Source organism: Mesoplodon densirostris, chromosome 8, assembly GCF_025265405.1.
Source record: "Mesoplodon densirostris isolate mMesDen1 chromosome 8, mMesDen1 primary haplotype, whole genome shotgun sequence".
NCBI lineage: Eukaryota > Metazoa > Chordata > Mammalia > Artiodactyla > Ziphiidae > Mesoplodon > Mesoplodon densirostris.
The window spans coordinates 46,563,012-46,577,492 of NC_082668.1; the positions used below are offsets into that span (position 1 = coordinate 46,563,012).

General features: G+C 35.2%; 1 protein-coding gene across 3 annotated transcripts in view; it reads right to left on the minus strand.

Annotated features, from left to right (window-relative positions):
• Positions 1–1,117: 1,117 nt before the first annotated feature.
• Positions 1,118–14,481, minus strand: part of PMS1 (PMS1 homolog 1, mismatch repair system component) — a 97,152-nt gene continuing 83,788 nt past the window's right edge. For 2 of the 3 annotated variants that reach the window (XM_060106064.1, XM_060106063.1), the window contains 4 exons: positions 13,591–14,073; positions 10,269–10,399; positions 5,848–6,008; positions 1,118–1,461 (listed from right to left, as the gene is read on the minus strand). In XM_060106064.1, coding sequence (XP_059962047.1) covers positions 1,297–1,461; positions 5,848–6,008; positions 10,269–10,399; positions 13,591–14,073 — 940 coding nt within the window. In that variant the 3' untranslated portion in view covers positions 1,118–1,296. Of the gene's footprint in view, positions 1,462–5,847; positions 6,009–10,268; positions 10,400–13,590; positions 14,074–14,481 lie in introns of those variants that run through there. The other variant, XM_060106065.1, reaches the window with a different exon arrangement.

The window sequence follows — 14,481 nt, forward strand, 5'->3', positions numbered from 1 at the left end:
TAGTATTTGGGTTGTTGGAAACAGGACAATGTTAGGAAAAAAGTCCTAGCTACAGGTATAAATTATCACAATTTGTACCTCTTAACACAAGTGTCTTAAGACTTTAAAAATTCTCCTTGAAAACTACAGGTGATGTGAATGTGGGAACACTGTATCCCGTATATTATTTTATATAACAAATATATTCACTAAAAATCATGTTTCAACTTTTTGTAAATTAAGTACTTTGGTGCACTTGTGGGATCTGTTTTAATTTTTTTATAATTTTTTTAAACACCTTGGGATCTGGTTTTTGAAAGGACACATGCACAATGAACACTCAATCTAAATTTTGTTAAAAATCTGGATCTTCCTATGTTCTGACAAATTGTAATCCCAGAGCCCAATAATTTCCATATAAGAGACAGCAACTTCTCAACTGTTACTCCCAAATAGAGGTAAATAGCAGGATTTTTGAAGCTATGTTTTATCTTCTTTCTCTGAATTTCATTTTCTTACTTTTCCCCACTCCCTCTCAATCCTACTTTACACAAGACTGATAACTTCTGCCATATATGCCAGCTGAGTCTGTGATTCTCCCTGCACAGGACTGACCCATTGTATTAGATCAGGCTGCCATAACAAAATACTATAGACTGGTGGCTTAAAAGCACAAGACATTTTTTGATAGTTCCAGAGGCTAGAAGTCCAAGGTCAAGGGGCTGGCATGGTTGGTTTCTGGTAAGAGCTCTATTCCTGGATTACAGAGGGCCACTTTTTCTCTCTGTCCTCACATGGCAGCTGGGGCGGAGTGGTGGCGGGGGGGATGGGGGGTGGGAGGAGAAGAGAGAATGAGCAAACTATCTGGTATTTCTTCTTATAAAGGCACTAATCCCACCATGAGGGCCCCACCTCATGACTTCATCTAAACCAAATTACCTCTCCAAAAGGCCCATCTCCAAATACCATCACACTGGGGGTTAGGGCTTCAACGTATAAGTTTGGAGGATACAATTAGATAAATAGAACCTAGCAAATCAACCACCCAAGAATAGTATTTTTCAATTTGGAGTTTACAACCAATAATTATTATGAAGGTTGGTTCTTGAGAATAAAATGAATTAATAGTCTGTATTAGTTTATTTAAGATTTTTACAGTTTTGGAAAATTTTTTCAGTATACAAACAGGCCAGTGAATCCTTACTTATAAAACAACCATTTGACACATGATAGTACAAAGACAGTTTAAAACCCAACTCATATTATTTTATGACCATATCGATTTCAATAGTAACAAATTTTCTTAAACATATTTAATCATGTAGCTTCTGGGAGATGGGTTAAATGATGAAAAAATGGGCGACCATGAACACAGCCTTTAATTTCATTCCTAAATTGGTGCTTCATTCTGTAGATAATATCCTGGATGTCCTCTTTTGATAAGTACATGGGTAACTGTCTAGACAGACGCACTGCTTCTCCCTGTGGAGAGAAAGCCATACATTTTACTGCGATATACCCTGAAGCAGAAAACAGGTTTTTACTGGCAAGGAGGAAGACATAAAATTGATTATATTCTTTCATTATTTACTCACTCAACAAATATTTATTAAACACCAATTATGTGCTAGTCAGTGCTGTAGGTTCTAGGAATACAGCAGAGAACAAGACAAACAAGATCCTTGCTCTTCTGAAACTGACATTCTAGTGCAGAGAAGCAGAAAAATAAAAATACAAAGAAAATTTCAGCGACTAATAGTGCACAAAATTAAACTGGGCAACGTGATAGAGAGTGATTGTGTGATTAGGAAAAGCTTCCTCCAGGTGACAATTAAGCTTCAATTTAAGGAACTATGATGCAAAGATGATGGGGAAAGAAAAGCATTTCAGACAGAGGGAACAGAAAGAACTGAATGGTCAGTGTGGGTGCAGCAGTTACTAAAGTGAAGAGATGAACAAGAAAAGGAGTTAGGCAGGGGCCAGATCGCCCTTTGGGACAGGGTAAGCAATTTGGGTGTTAATCTGAATGCAAAGGGAAGTAACCAGAGGGTTTTTAAGCAAAAGCCTGACATTCATTTCACATTTTAAAAACAATCAGTCTGGCTACTTTGTGAAGTATGACTTGAGGCAGATCAAGAAGAGAGCAGGAGTCTTGCAGGCAATCACTGCAGTCCTGGTGAGAGCTGTTTTTTAAAATTAATTATATATATATATATTATTTATATTATATATTATATTTATTATTATATATTATAGTATTTTTCAATTAAAACCCAAAACTCCAAATTAAAACTCCAAATTGAAAAATACTATATTATTATATATTATATTTATATTATATATTATATATATATATTATATATATATATATATATTATTATTATTGCAACAACCCATGTTGTTGCAAATTTTCATTCTTTTTTATGGCTGAGTAGTATTCCATTGAATATATACCATATGATAACCTCAACAGATGCAGAAAAAACTCTTGACAAAATTCAACATCCATTTATGATAAAAACTCTCTAGAAAGTAGGCACAGAGGGAACATATATCAACATAATAAAGCCCATTTATGACAAACCCACAGCCAACATCATACTCAATGGTGAAAAGCTGAAAGCATTTCCTCTACCATCAGGAACAAGACAAGGTTGCCCACTCTCACCACTTTTATTCAACACAGTATTGAAAGTCGTAGCCACAGCAATCAGGTAAGAAAAATAATAAAAGGAATCCAAATTGGAAAAGAAGAAGTAATACTGTCACTGTTTGCAGATGACATGATGCTATACATAGAAAATTCTAAATATGCCACCAGAAAACTACTAGAGCTCATCATGAATTCAGCAAATTTGCAGAATACAAAATTAATATACAGAAATCTGTTGCATTTCTATACACTATCAGAAAGAGAAATTAAGGACATAACCCCATTTACCATTGCATCAAAAAGAGTAAAATACCTAGGAGTACACCTACCTAGGAGTACACCTACCTGTACTTGGAAAACTACGACACTAATCTAAGAAACTGAAGATGACACAAACAGATAGAAAGATATACCATGTTCTTGGATTGAAAGAATATTGTTAAAATGAACATACTACTCAAGGCAATCTATGGATTCAATGCAATCCCTGGTGAGTTTTTGACTAGGGAGATAGTAGTGGAGATGGGGGGAGTTATAAAAGACTCCTGACATGAGTTGGAGGTAAAGTCAAGACTTGCTGATGGACTGGTTATGAGGGATGCAGAATCAAGGATAATTTTTGGTATGGTAGTGCTGTTTTCTGCGATAGGGAAGACTGACAGTTTGGGGGTAAAATAGCATTAGTGAAGTTGGCTTGTTTTAAGATTTATTTTTTTTCAAAACTTGTTGTACTTCAAAGATCCTGAATACTAACATTATTCTCTCTAACCACATACTCTCTCCCATTATCTTTCAGATCATCCTACTTCCTTTATTCCAACTAAATCTATTCTTCTTCTTCACTTTGACCTTTAATCTCCTCAATCTTTCCTAATTCTCCTGGCCCACAAGCACCCTTCTGTCATCTTTCTGTACTTCACGTGTGAATAGTTAGTGAGGCATTAAAGATACTATCTCTAGCTTCGCTTCCTGCATTCCCTCTACATTCCAACTAGAATCTAAGGGCAGGTTCTTACTAGAATCTAATTCATCTTTGTATTCCTCTAGGATTAAACAGTTTCTTATATATATAATGTGTTCAAATTTCGTTACTCACCCTTTTTTTCTCACACCATGTTCCTCTTGCTAATCCTTACCCTTGGATAAATTCTACTGAGCATTGTTGGAGAATCACAAAACTTGCTGGCTGGATCCAATACCAATATTAGCTCTTATGAGCCTTTAATGTCATTTGAATATCCTATTCTTCTCTAATCAACCTTCTCTTGAAGTACCTGCAGCTTATTTTCACATCATTTCCAATATACTCAAATCCTTAAGTGCCTCCCCAGCCTCTTCACTCTCAGCAGATAACCTCTCCTATTTCATTACCACATATATCATACAGGACTTCTCTCAAGTTTACTTCAAAATATTTTTACTTTCACTTTAAAGCTCTCCCCTCGTCTGCTCTTGATTCAGAGAATGGTTTCACCTTTCTACAGCTTATATTGTTAACTCATCTCCCTTCCTGCCTCTTCTGGAACGTCTGCTCTTCAATCTTTTACTGTAAGACTTTTTCAATGAATTCAATACAAACATGTTCTCTTTTTTTCCCTTCACCACCATGTAACTTGCTGCCTACACTTTTACTTTTCACCACTGCTCCCACTCTTTCACTATCACTACTACTTTTCCTTATGGCTCTCTTCAAGGATATAACTCCCATCTAGCAGCCACACCTGCTGGTCTTCTAGCAACTATACCCTATAGAGAATGTGATACTACTTTTTTTTTTTTTTTTTTTTTTTTTGCTGTACGCGGGCCTCTCACTGCTGTGGCCTCTCCCGTTGCGGAGCACAGGCTCCGGACACACAGGCTCCGCGGCCATGGCTCGCGGGCCCAGCCGCTCCGCGGCATGTGGGATCTTCCGGGATCGGGGCACGAACCCGTGTCCCCTGCATCGGCAGGCGGACTCTCAACCACTGCGCCACCAGGGAAGCCCTGTGATACTACTTATTTTTAAGTTTCTTTCCTCCCTTGACTTGTATATCCACTCCTCCCTTGATTCTTCTTTTACTCTTCTATCTTTATCTTTGATTCATCTTATTCAGCTTGACTGTCAATGGAAGCATAACTACGGTTCTGACAGAAGTTCTCTTTTTTACTTAGACTATCTTCCCTAAGAATCACATCCACTATTGCCTTAACGTAATGAGAGGTACAGTGTTAGTAAAAGTATTTGTAACTAATCCCAACCACTTTTTCCTCTTATTTCTGAAATCTTACTTCTTCCCATGTGGTTCTTTGATATACAAAACACTACCCACAACTCCCTCAACCTTTATTTAGTTTATACCAACTCCTTCACAAGGAAACTTTCAGGTCCCTAGAAACTATCAGTGTTGAATTGCCTCCACAATAGGTTGGCAAGTTCCATAGGACAAACCTCTTGAAGTATTCACAGAATGCTACTGACTATAATCTTCAGGAAGGGTAAAAAATGGACTTTCCTGTTGAGGAAATCTGTCCCTCAGAATTCATGGCCCACCATGATCACAGTCTAAACAAAAATGACTCATTTTTTAAAAGGAAGAAAATAAACTTTATTAAAGTTCAAAATAACACCAGTCAACCTTGAGGGACAGAACCTCAATATAGAAACAATCACTATTGTTTTACTACCAAATGCCCAACACTTGGACATTTAAAACTTTATAACCTGCCTCCATCCTCTATTACTTTTGAATTTATTTTTTAATACACTTTTACTTCTCATTTGTGGTAGATACTGCTAGAAAACAAAAATTTCCATTTATTCAATAATCTACATTTTTCATTCCCCCTCCCCTCTTTTGCTCTTGAAGAAATCAGGGCTTAAAATCACATTACAGTTCTTTTTAGACAACTGTTTGGTATCAAGGTGGAGTAATTATGAATCCCTTCTAAACAAAACAAAACAAAACAAAAAACTTCACAAAGTGTCTCATGCATAAGGCTCTTCCTCAGTATGTATTCAAGAAATAATGTTATAGTAAGGATCCATGATAGAGTTTACCACAACCAGTCCATGATGTGAAACTTTTAATGGAGTTTTTTTTTAAATAGTATTTCCTCTTGCAAACAGATAACAAGCCTTATAGAAACTTTACTATTTTGAAACCATTTACTATTTTATTAAGGAAAAGTTAAGTATCTTAAAACCTAGACAATCTACATAAGCTAATAATGCATACCTCTAAATAACTTATCACTTTGCGAGGTCTACATTCATAAACTTCCTTCGCATTTTTGTTTAATATAGCGTTAAGAATTTCTTTTAAATCCATCACTCCATAGAATGGAAGACAATTAGCCATTCCTTCTATTTCCAAGTAGTTTTCAGCAATGGAAACTCCTAAGAGAAAAAAATAAATAAAACCACATATATAGTTAGTTTTGTTTAAACTATATTCCAGAAAATGTCTATTAAAAACAAAATCACTGTTAAAATATTTAGTTAACCTTCATTAGAATAGAGTCAGGAAAAAGTTTTGTTCCTTAGTTGAAGAACAAATAATAATTTCGCATAGGATTTCACATTCACATTAAGTCGTAAGTGCTCAAAGAATCCACATGTGCTTTACATCATTTAATTTAATCTCAGTTACTGTTGTTCTGTTCCCTACATTTATTTAGAACATTTCTTACTTTGGAGAGAAAATGGAGCCCCATTACTATTTATTAAAATAAAACTGGTTTAAATGTTTTAACAACTGCTGCTGTTCAAATTCTATCCTACTGGTTTAATATCTAAAAACCTGAATTACTTCTATGATTAGTTTAACTTAACAGGTTATTATAAAAATACTCACATAGTAACTTATTTTCTTCCAGCTTTATTGAGATATATTTGACATATAACACTGTGTAAGTTGTACAAAGTGTTGATAAACACACATATAAACTACAAAATGATTACCACTATAGTAACTTATTAATATAGTAGCAATTTGAGGAAATGAAATACTAATGTTTATTTTACTAGAATAATGTTTAAATCTGACATATTATCTATTATTTAAACTAATTTAAATAACTTAGTGATTAAAATAAAACTAAAAAGTAGCAACATGAGTGGATATATAATGGGGTAAAATATCCATAACAGCATACATTCCCAAGCATCAAATTTGGCTTTAGAATGCATTTTATGATTTTAGAAAATAGCAGAAATTTGTTTTCTTTGGTTATATCTGTGTAAAAGTGTTCTTAATATTGGAGACCACAAAATGTTACCTATAAGTACCTATAAGTAAAAAAACAAACAAAAAAAAGAGATAGTCCCATGTTGGATAAGTGGTAGCCATCAATGGAAAAATTTTAAAAGAGGAGTGATGTAGCTTGAAGAGTTTCAGGTCCTGAGATGTCAACGACCCTATTCCTAACCTATTCCCGGTTACAGACTAGTTCCTTGACCTGAATGGCAGATGCACTGGTGGTATACTAAACAGAGAAGGCATCCTAATGTTCTCCCCTGGAAACAGGTGGAGAATAATATAAGAAAATACATAATCAAGTGTTAAGGGGTAAAATACAGAGTTCAGTGAAGGAAGACAAAATGAGAGTTTGAGCAACCAGGGGAACTTAAATGGGACTTGAAACAGGGTTTAGATAGGCAAAGAGGAAGTAGCAGAATATTCCAGTTCACATCTTTTTATACAGATAGTAAAATTTATCAGTCAAGAGACTTTTCACTATTGCTGCTTCTATGCCATTTACAGTATGATTTGACTGAAAAGTCTAATACCGTCTACATGAATGCTGGAAAATTATACACATTTCACAGAATTATTTGTGGATATGGGTAAAAAGTATATGGCAACAAACAAGGAAACTGAGCAATATTTTAATATCTGTGCTTGCAAAATTTAGATATGGAAAACTTAGAGACATTTGGAATCATGTTCAAGAAGTTTCCATAAAATTCTGTGAAATGCTTCCCAATTTCCTGAAAATACTTCAATAAGTGGTTTGACAAGTTTTCAGTTCCTAAAATGTGTAATTCTTATTGATACAGAACAAAAGCTATTCTCATTAACAAGCAAAGTTCTTAGGGTCACATTCAGAATCTTTTTCCTTAAAGCCAGATGTATTCTTCCTCTTTCAAGTGCTTTTATCTAAATATGTTTCATGACAACTGGCAAACTGCTGATCAAAAGTTAGTCCAATACAGGGCTTCCCTGGTGGCGCAGTGGTTGAGAGTCCGCCTGCCGATGCAGGGGACACGGGTTCGTGTCCCGGTCCGGGAGGATGCCACATGCCGCGGAGTGGCTAGGCCCGTGAGCCATGGCCGCTGAGCCTGTGTGTCCGGAGCCTGTGCTCCGCAACGGGAGAGGCCCACATACCGCAAAAAAAAAAGTTAATCCAATACAACAAAACTCTCACTAAAAGAAGGAGAAATGGTCTTTAAGAAAACATGACATAAAAATTAATGAATGAAAAAATGGTTTTAAAAAAATGAAGGAAAAAAAGAATGCCTTTAACTTGATCTGTTACTGAGAAGAGAAATAATGCTGATGATAATCGAAGTAAAGTTAATTCCGATCAAATCAAGTCAGTTCGCAGATGACTGGCTTATTCATTTTCATATCTTTGGTGCCATGCAAAGTACCTGGCATTTACAGGACTTAAAAACATTCTCTGGGGCCTCCCTGGTGGCGCAAGTGGTTGAGAGTCCGCCTGCCGATGCAGGGGATACGGGTTCGTGCCCCGGTCTGGGAGGATCCCATATGCCGCGGAGCGGCTGGGCCCGTGAGCCATGGCCGCTGAGCCTGCACGTCCGGAGCCTGCGCGTCCGGAGCCTGTGCTCCGCAACTGGGGAGGCCACAACAGTGAGAGGCCCGCATACCGCAAAAAAAAAAAAAAAAAAAAAATTCTCTGCAAGCTGAGAGCTGAAAGCATCTGTGACACAGAAACTTACTGGGTAACTCAAAAACAAACATGCTTTTGCAACAGACATGGTAGTTATCCTAACTAAAAAAAGAATTGTTGTGATAACATCTTTCATGAAAAAAAAAGTACCTGCCACCAATGCCACATAGTTAATTAGGAAAATAGATTAAGAAAAAATTATCTTGCTACACACACACATACACATACATAAACTCCTTGCTTCACACTTCAAATAAATTTTTAAAATGTCAGAAGTCCTGAGGATGAAAGATTTCTAGGAGGACCAAAAAAATGACTACAAGTCAGCTCAGGTCAGAAAGGGGGTGCTGGAAGAAAAGAGAATATCTGAACACATACCATTGCCGAGTACTATGCTGATTTACCTAAGTACCTAGTTTAGTGCTAACAACTTCATGAAGTAAATATATCAATTTAAATAGGAAATCAACATAAATTAGTTAAGAGTTGGTTTTAATGGCAGATTGCTTGGGTTCATATCCTGGTTCTACCACTAATCTGTACCCTTAGGCAAACTTAGTTTCTCCATGCCTCAATTTTTCTATTTATAAAAAATGGGCACAGTAACAGAACCACAGGGCTATTAGAAAGATCAAATGAATTAATACATTTAATACTTAGACTACTGCCATGCACATAATAATTATTAGTTGCTATTGATGAGGTAACACTGAGGCCAACTGACTTTCCCTAGAACACGTGTTTTTAAATGGCAGAGGTGGGATTTGGACTAACTCTTCACTCCAGATCTAAACACCCAGGGTTGAGGTTAGGAGGAAAGAAGTTCTGGGTAGGTTTTCTTAAAACTGCTAGTCAATGAAGTTAAAGTTTGGAACACCAAAGCATTTTTTGTATTTATTCCATTTCATGATTTTGTACATTGTTTTTACTTATTTTCTTTTCATGTCTCAGTAAAACAATCCTTTAAAAATTTTCTACATTGTTTTGTTTTTGTACACTTTGGTCATGGCAAGTTTAGGGGAGGGTGGGGGAAGGGACAGCGGAATCACTCTTCCTGGTACCTTTGTGCTGCTTGATACCAGATGAAAGCAAAGTAATAGGACAAGACTGGCCTAGGTAGCTAGGGCAGAAGGCAGTTAAGTATGGAAACTATGAAAGAATAGAGAAGGGGCCAGCCAGGAAAACTGAAGTCTCCTAGCCAGAAGAATTTTCTTTTTTCTCCCCACCCAGTGAATTTCCACAGTAAGCAAACAGTATTATGACAGGTTTTTTAGCAAAGCCATGGAATCATATCATCCACTCTTCAAACAGTAAGACTGTTGATGCTACACATCTAATTGGCAAAACAAGTAAATGCTTTTAAAAAAGGAAGAGAGATGTTTAATTTTGTTAGTCAATTCTAGTACCCTACATGTCTATTTCTGCTTCATCATCTAAGGAGTATTTAATAATTTAGTTAGACACAGCAGGCAGTCTGCATATTGTGACAAAGGATGGCAAAAATTACAATTACTTGATTAGTTATGGAAATGCTAAAATACAAGGCAATGGACTGAGATGCTAAACTTGCTTGTTTCAGGCAGAGGTGACCTTTCTGAAATATGACTGTTTTTACAAAGCTGACACTGTACTTTTGGTGAGACAAAAATATACCGTGATATCTGTAAATTACGAAACCCAAAAGTAACTTTTGGAACAGGACTTATTTTTCCAAGTCAGGAAGTATTAAACCACATTATCATACCTGGTATCAATTTTATCTTGAAACCATTTGCTGTGAGACGAGGATCGGACAGGTAAGTTGATCCACTGCATCTTTGGTCATCTGCTGTCATTTTATGTAAAATCTCTAAATAATGAGATCCATTAAAAAGACTGAAAAAGAAATTATGGCCCTTTAACTTATTAAATACATAAAATGAAATAAGAGAATTTACGGAGAAAAGTTAATCTGACGGCCCTTTAAAAAGTGTTATCACTAACCAAAATATAAAGGTATAAGGAGCCCCGTGAGAAACTACCTTTTTACATTTCTGTTAATACTTCGTAGACCTACCATATATACAGTGTACAGAAAGGAGGAAGAATAGACACAAAGACAGTTTCTATCTTCTAGAATGTTATACAAACTAAATGTGAAATTTAAAAAGTACTCTCTCTATAATACAAATGAAAACTTTATTTATAAATAACGCCATTTTATACCTTTATTTACAAAGACATATTGTCAAGTTATTGATGTAGTCCATCCTGCCTAATAGTCTATTGCTAGTCAAGGTTTCTTCAATAAGAAGATAAGCATGTATCTTTTTCTCCCAAGAACTTATAAAAGTAATTCAGGGCTTGGGAGAGATACTTCCAGTATACTATAGGCACGGTATGTTTGCCAAAGGTGGCATACACTGAGTGGTACTAGCTCTAAACAAAATTTTGAGGTGGCCAAAGATTACCTAGGCCACAAATTAACCTTTCATGCTGGTTTTAGGCTTGGTCAGGTGCTTCATAACATGTTATTTACAGTAATGTGTCGGTTACAGTTGACACCTATGTAAATAAGGCACTGTTCTATATTCTATCCAGTGCAGGATGATGAGCTGCTACTTCATGAAAATCTTGTACCCCTTGAAAATTAATAGATGATGTCTTTGCTTATCACCTCTGAAAAGAGCAGGTATCATGGAGAGGAGAACTTTGGCTATATAGCAGATGTGCGCTGTCTGGTCTAACGCAACATTCAGAAGATCAACCTGAGAGCTGGTGGCGGTGGTAGTGGTGGTGATAATGATACAGTATAGAAATTAGTGGTGCAGGGTCTACAGTTACTGTCAAGATTGGAATGCTGGATCCACTGCTTATATACTGACTGAATGAACCTTGGTAAGTTACTTAACATTCTGTGTTTCAGTTTCCTCGTTAAAATGTGGGATACCTCTCATATGGTTATTGTGAAGATAAGATCATGAAAGCAAGGGGCTTAGTAAAGTTCCTATCATATAGTAAGAGCTCAATAAATATGAGCCATTATTGTTATTATTATTATTATTGTTAATATTATTAACAATATAATTATTGTTATTATTATATTGTTATTATTGTATTATTATTATTATTATTGAGATTAATAATCTCTAAATTATATACTCCATTGAGAGATAAACTACACAACCTGCATTAGAACTCTGACACGAAAATTGAGCCCAACCCATAATTACCTTCTTTATGACTCAGTTTTTAAAAACTTATATTATTAACTGTGATGGGGATGTCATATTTCAGAAGAAAGGTGAAAACAATTTTGAATTAAGCTTTGTTGCTGTCCATGTTCAAATAAGAAAGATTTATTCTCAGGCTAGTATGGACCCCAAATAATAACTTTTAATGTGTTTGTTTTTAAATAACAGAATGTCACAAAGAAGAATATTTTTTAAAACCTATAATTCATAAAGCACAAAAATATTTTTGAGATCTAAATGAAAATTTACGAATGCCATTTAGAAAAGCAGTGGAGTATACAAATACACCCTAGCTCTTTTTAAGGGAAGAAAAAGAAAAGTACTATCAGATTTTTGAACTGTTTTAATTAAGCCTAAGGCTGTATTAACTCTTTTTAATTCTTTCTTTGACAGTTTCCTAGCCAGTCTTAAAAGAATACTGTGAAAGACACTGGGTTTTAGTTACTGTGATTACTATTGCCTTAATTAAAAAGATAGCTTTATCACATGTTTTTTTGTTTCTGGCCCTGTTTTTCTTTCTGGAGGCAGGGTCTTTAACACAAGGGTTTAAATACATTTTTTAAATGATTTTTGATTTATTCTTGGAAGTCTGAAACAGAACGTTGGCCTCCAAAACAAACTGTCATCTTTTTAATTTCAGGTTTTTATCTCCTTTGTCATAAATATAATTTCTTCTACCTACGTCAGACTAAAAAAGAAATATTAAGTACAAGAAAGTGAAATATTAGTAGACTATTTAACAGTTATTTGTTTTTACAGAAAACAATTTGCTCACATAGGATATGAAAAGGAAATACCCCATTTTACAATCTATCATAAAGTTAGTTAAGGCAACAATCATCAATGGATAAAACCATTAGATGGAAAGGTTATCGGGGAACTTTAAGATGGAACATCAGGTTGTCAGCAGCTGAATTCAGTGATAAGTGCCTTTTGATGTGATGAAATAGGAAGTACATAGCACCATGTATTAAGTAGTCTTACCAGAAAGTAGAATCTAATTCTATTCAATCCTCCTGAGCTAACTTCCATTTAAAAATGGGAGAGGGAAAAACAAGTTAAACACCATCACAAGAAAGCAAGAGAGACAAATAGAGACAATGGGATATTCCAATGAACAAGCAACTAAGAATCCACAATACATTAACGGCGTGATATTAGAAGAGATTTAAAATACAAAGCAAAATGTAATGGTTGGACCTTGTTTAAATATAAATTAAACTTAATTTAAAAACTATAAAAAGACATTCTGAGACAATGAGGAACAATTCCAAGGAATTAGTATTGTGTAACGCATGAAAAAAGGCATTGTGGCTAAGAAAATGGCCATTTTAGAGAGAGACATACTGAAAATTCTAAGGATGGGAATTGTTCTAAATCCTTTAGCAAAAGGAAAAACGTGAGTGTGTGTGTGTGTGTGTGTGTGTGTGTGTGTGTGTGTGTGTATCAAGGACAGAGTAAATGTGGCAAAATCTTGATAATTGTTGATAAAGGCGTTCACTGTATAATTCTGTTTTGGTATATGTTTGAAATGTTAAAACAAAGAGTGCGCAATGAAGAAGAGTCATGGCAATCCAACGTCAGGATTACCCTGGGGAAATCACTAATGTACAGGGGGGAACTGAGCTTGATATTTATTAACTGCAGAAGTAAACTATCTAGAATATTCTAAAATTATTTATTTAAAAGCAATTCCATTAAATATTTGAAATCAAATTACAAAAATTTCTTTAAATAAATACCACTTTTCCCTGCCAGGAAACACTTTCAACTTTTACCTTCAATTTCAATAAATGTTTTTAGAGTAAAAAAAATTACATTACTTCACCATACCTCTCTGTTAATATAATTGGCTTTTCGAGTGGCTCTGCAGGAAGTTTGTGATTCTCAAGAAGTCTTTTAAATAGCAGAGCTTCTTCCACCCTGTATGGATTTAATAACATTATCTCTGTTTTGGATGTAATTAGCCATGCATCAGGAAACTTGAGATTGTGGATCAAGTAAGATTCGTCCTTTTCTTCTAAGTCAAATTTCCTATGTTTATAATAATTCTTTTTTAAGTTTTCCATAGAAAACGGGATCTGAACTTTTTTAATGTTTTGGTTTTTCTTATCAATTTGGGACTGAAAGAGCTCATCAAGTTTTGGCTGATTAGATAATGATGTTTTCAACTTGTGCTTCTGTGCCAAATTCCATGCGCTGGTGGGTTTTATCCTTTTTTGGCCATCTTTTAATGATACTTGCGACTCTTGTTCAATGGCTCTCTTGATTTGCCTATTGTATCTTTCCAAGTCTTTAGTAGCCTTCTCTTCATATCTATATATAGAGATAAAAAAGAACTAATGAAGTCATAATGAGAAATACATTAACCATCCGAAGAAAATTTTATAAAAAATAAAGAGCTGGCATTCCAGGTTCAGTAATGACAAAGGAGCTCCTATTGGATTAACCCACCTTAATATAACCATAAGCTCTGAACAAAATACAGAAATCAACCACTTAAAATAGGCACTGAAGAGCAATGAAAAGCATGCAGAATTTGGAATGGATTCAACCCTTGAAAAAAAAAAGATCCACATTTATACCACTTTTACCCAGAGGGCAGTCCCCAGGGCATTAAGGAAGTGTAGCAAGAACTCAGTCACAAAGCTGCACTCTTATTAGACTGAGTCATCAGAACACAGAACTCCCTGCTTCCAAAACAACTGGAAATTGAGGGAGAAA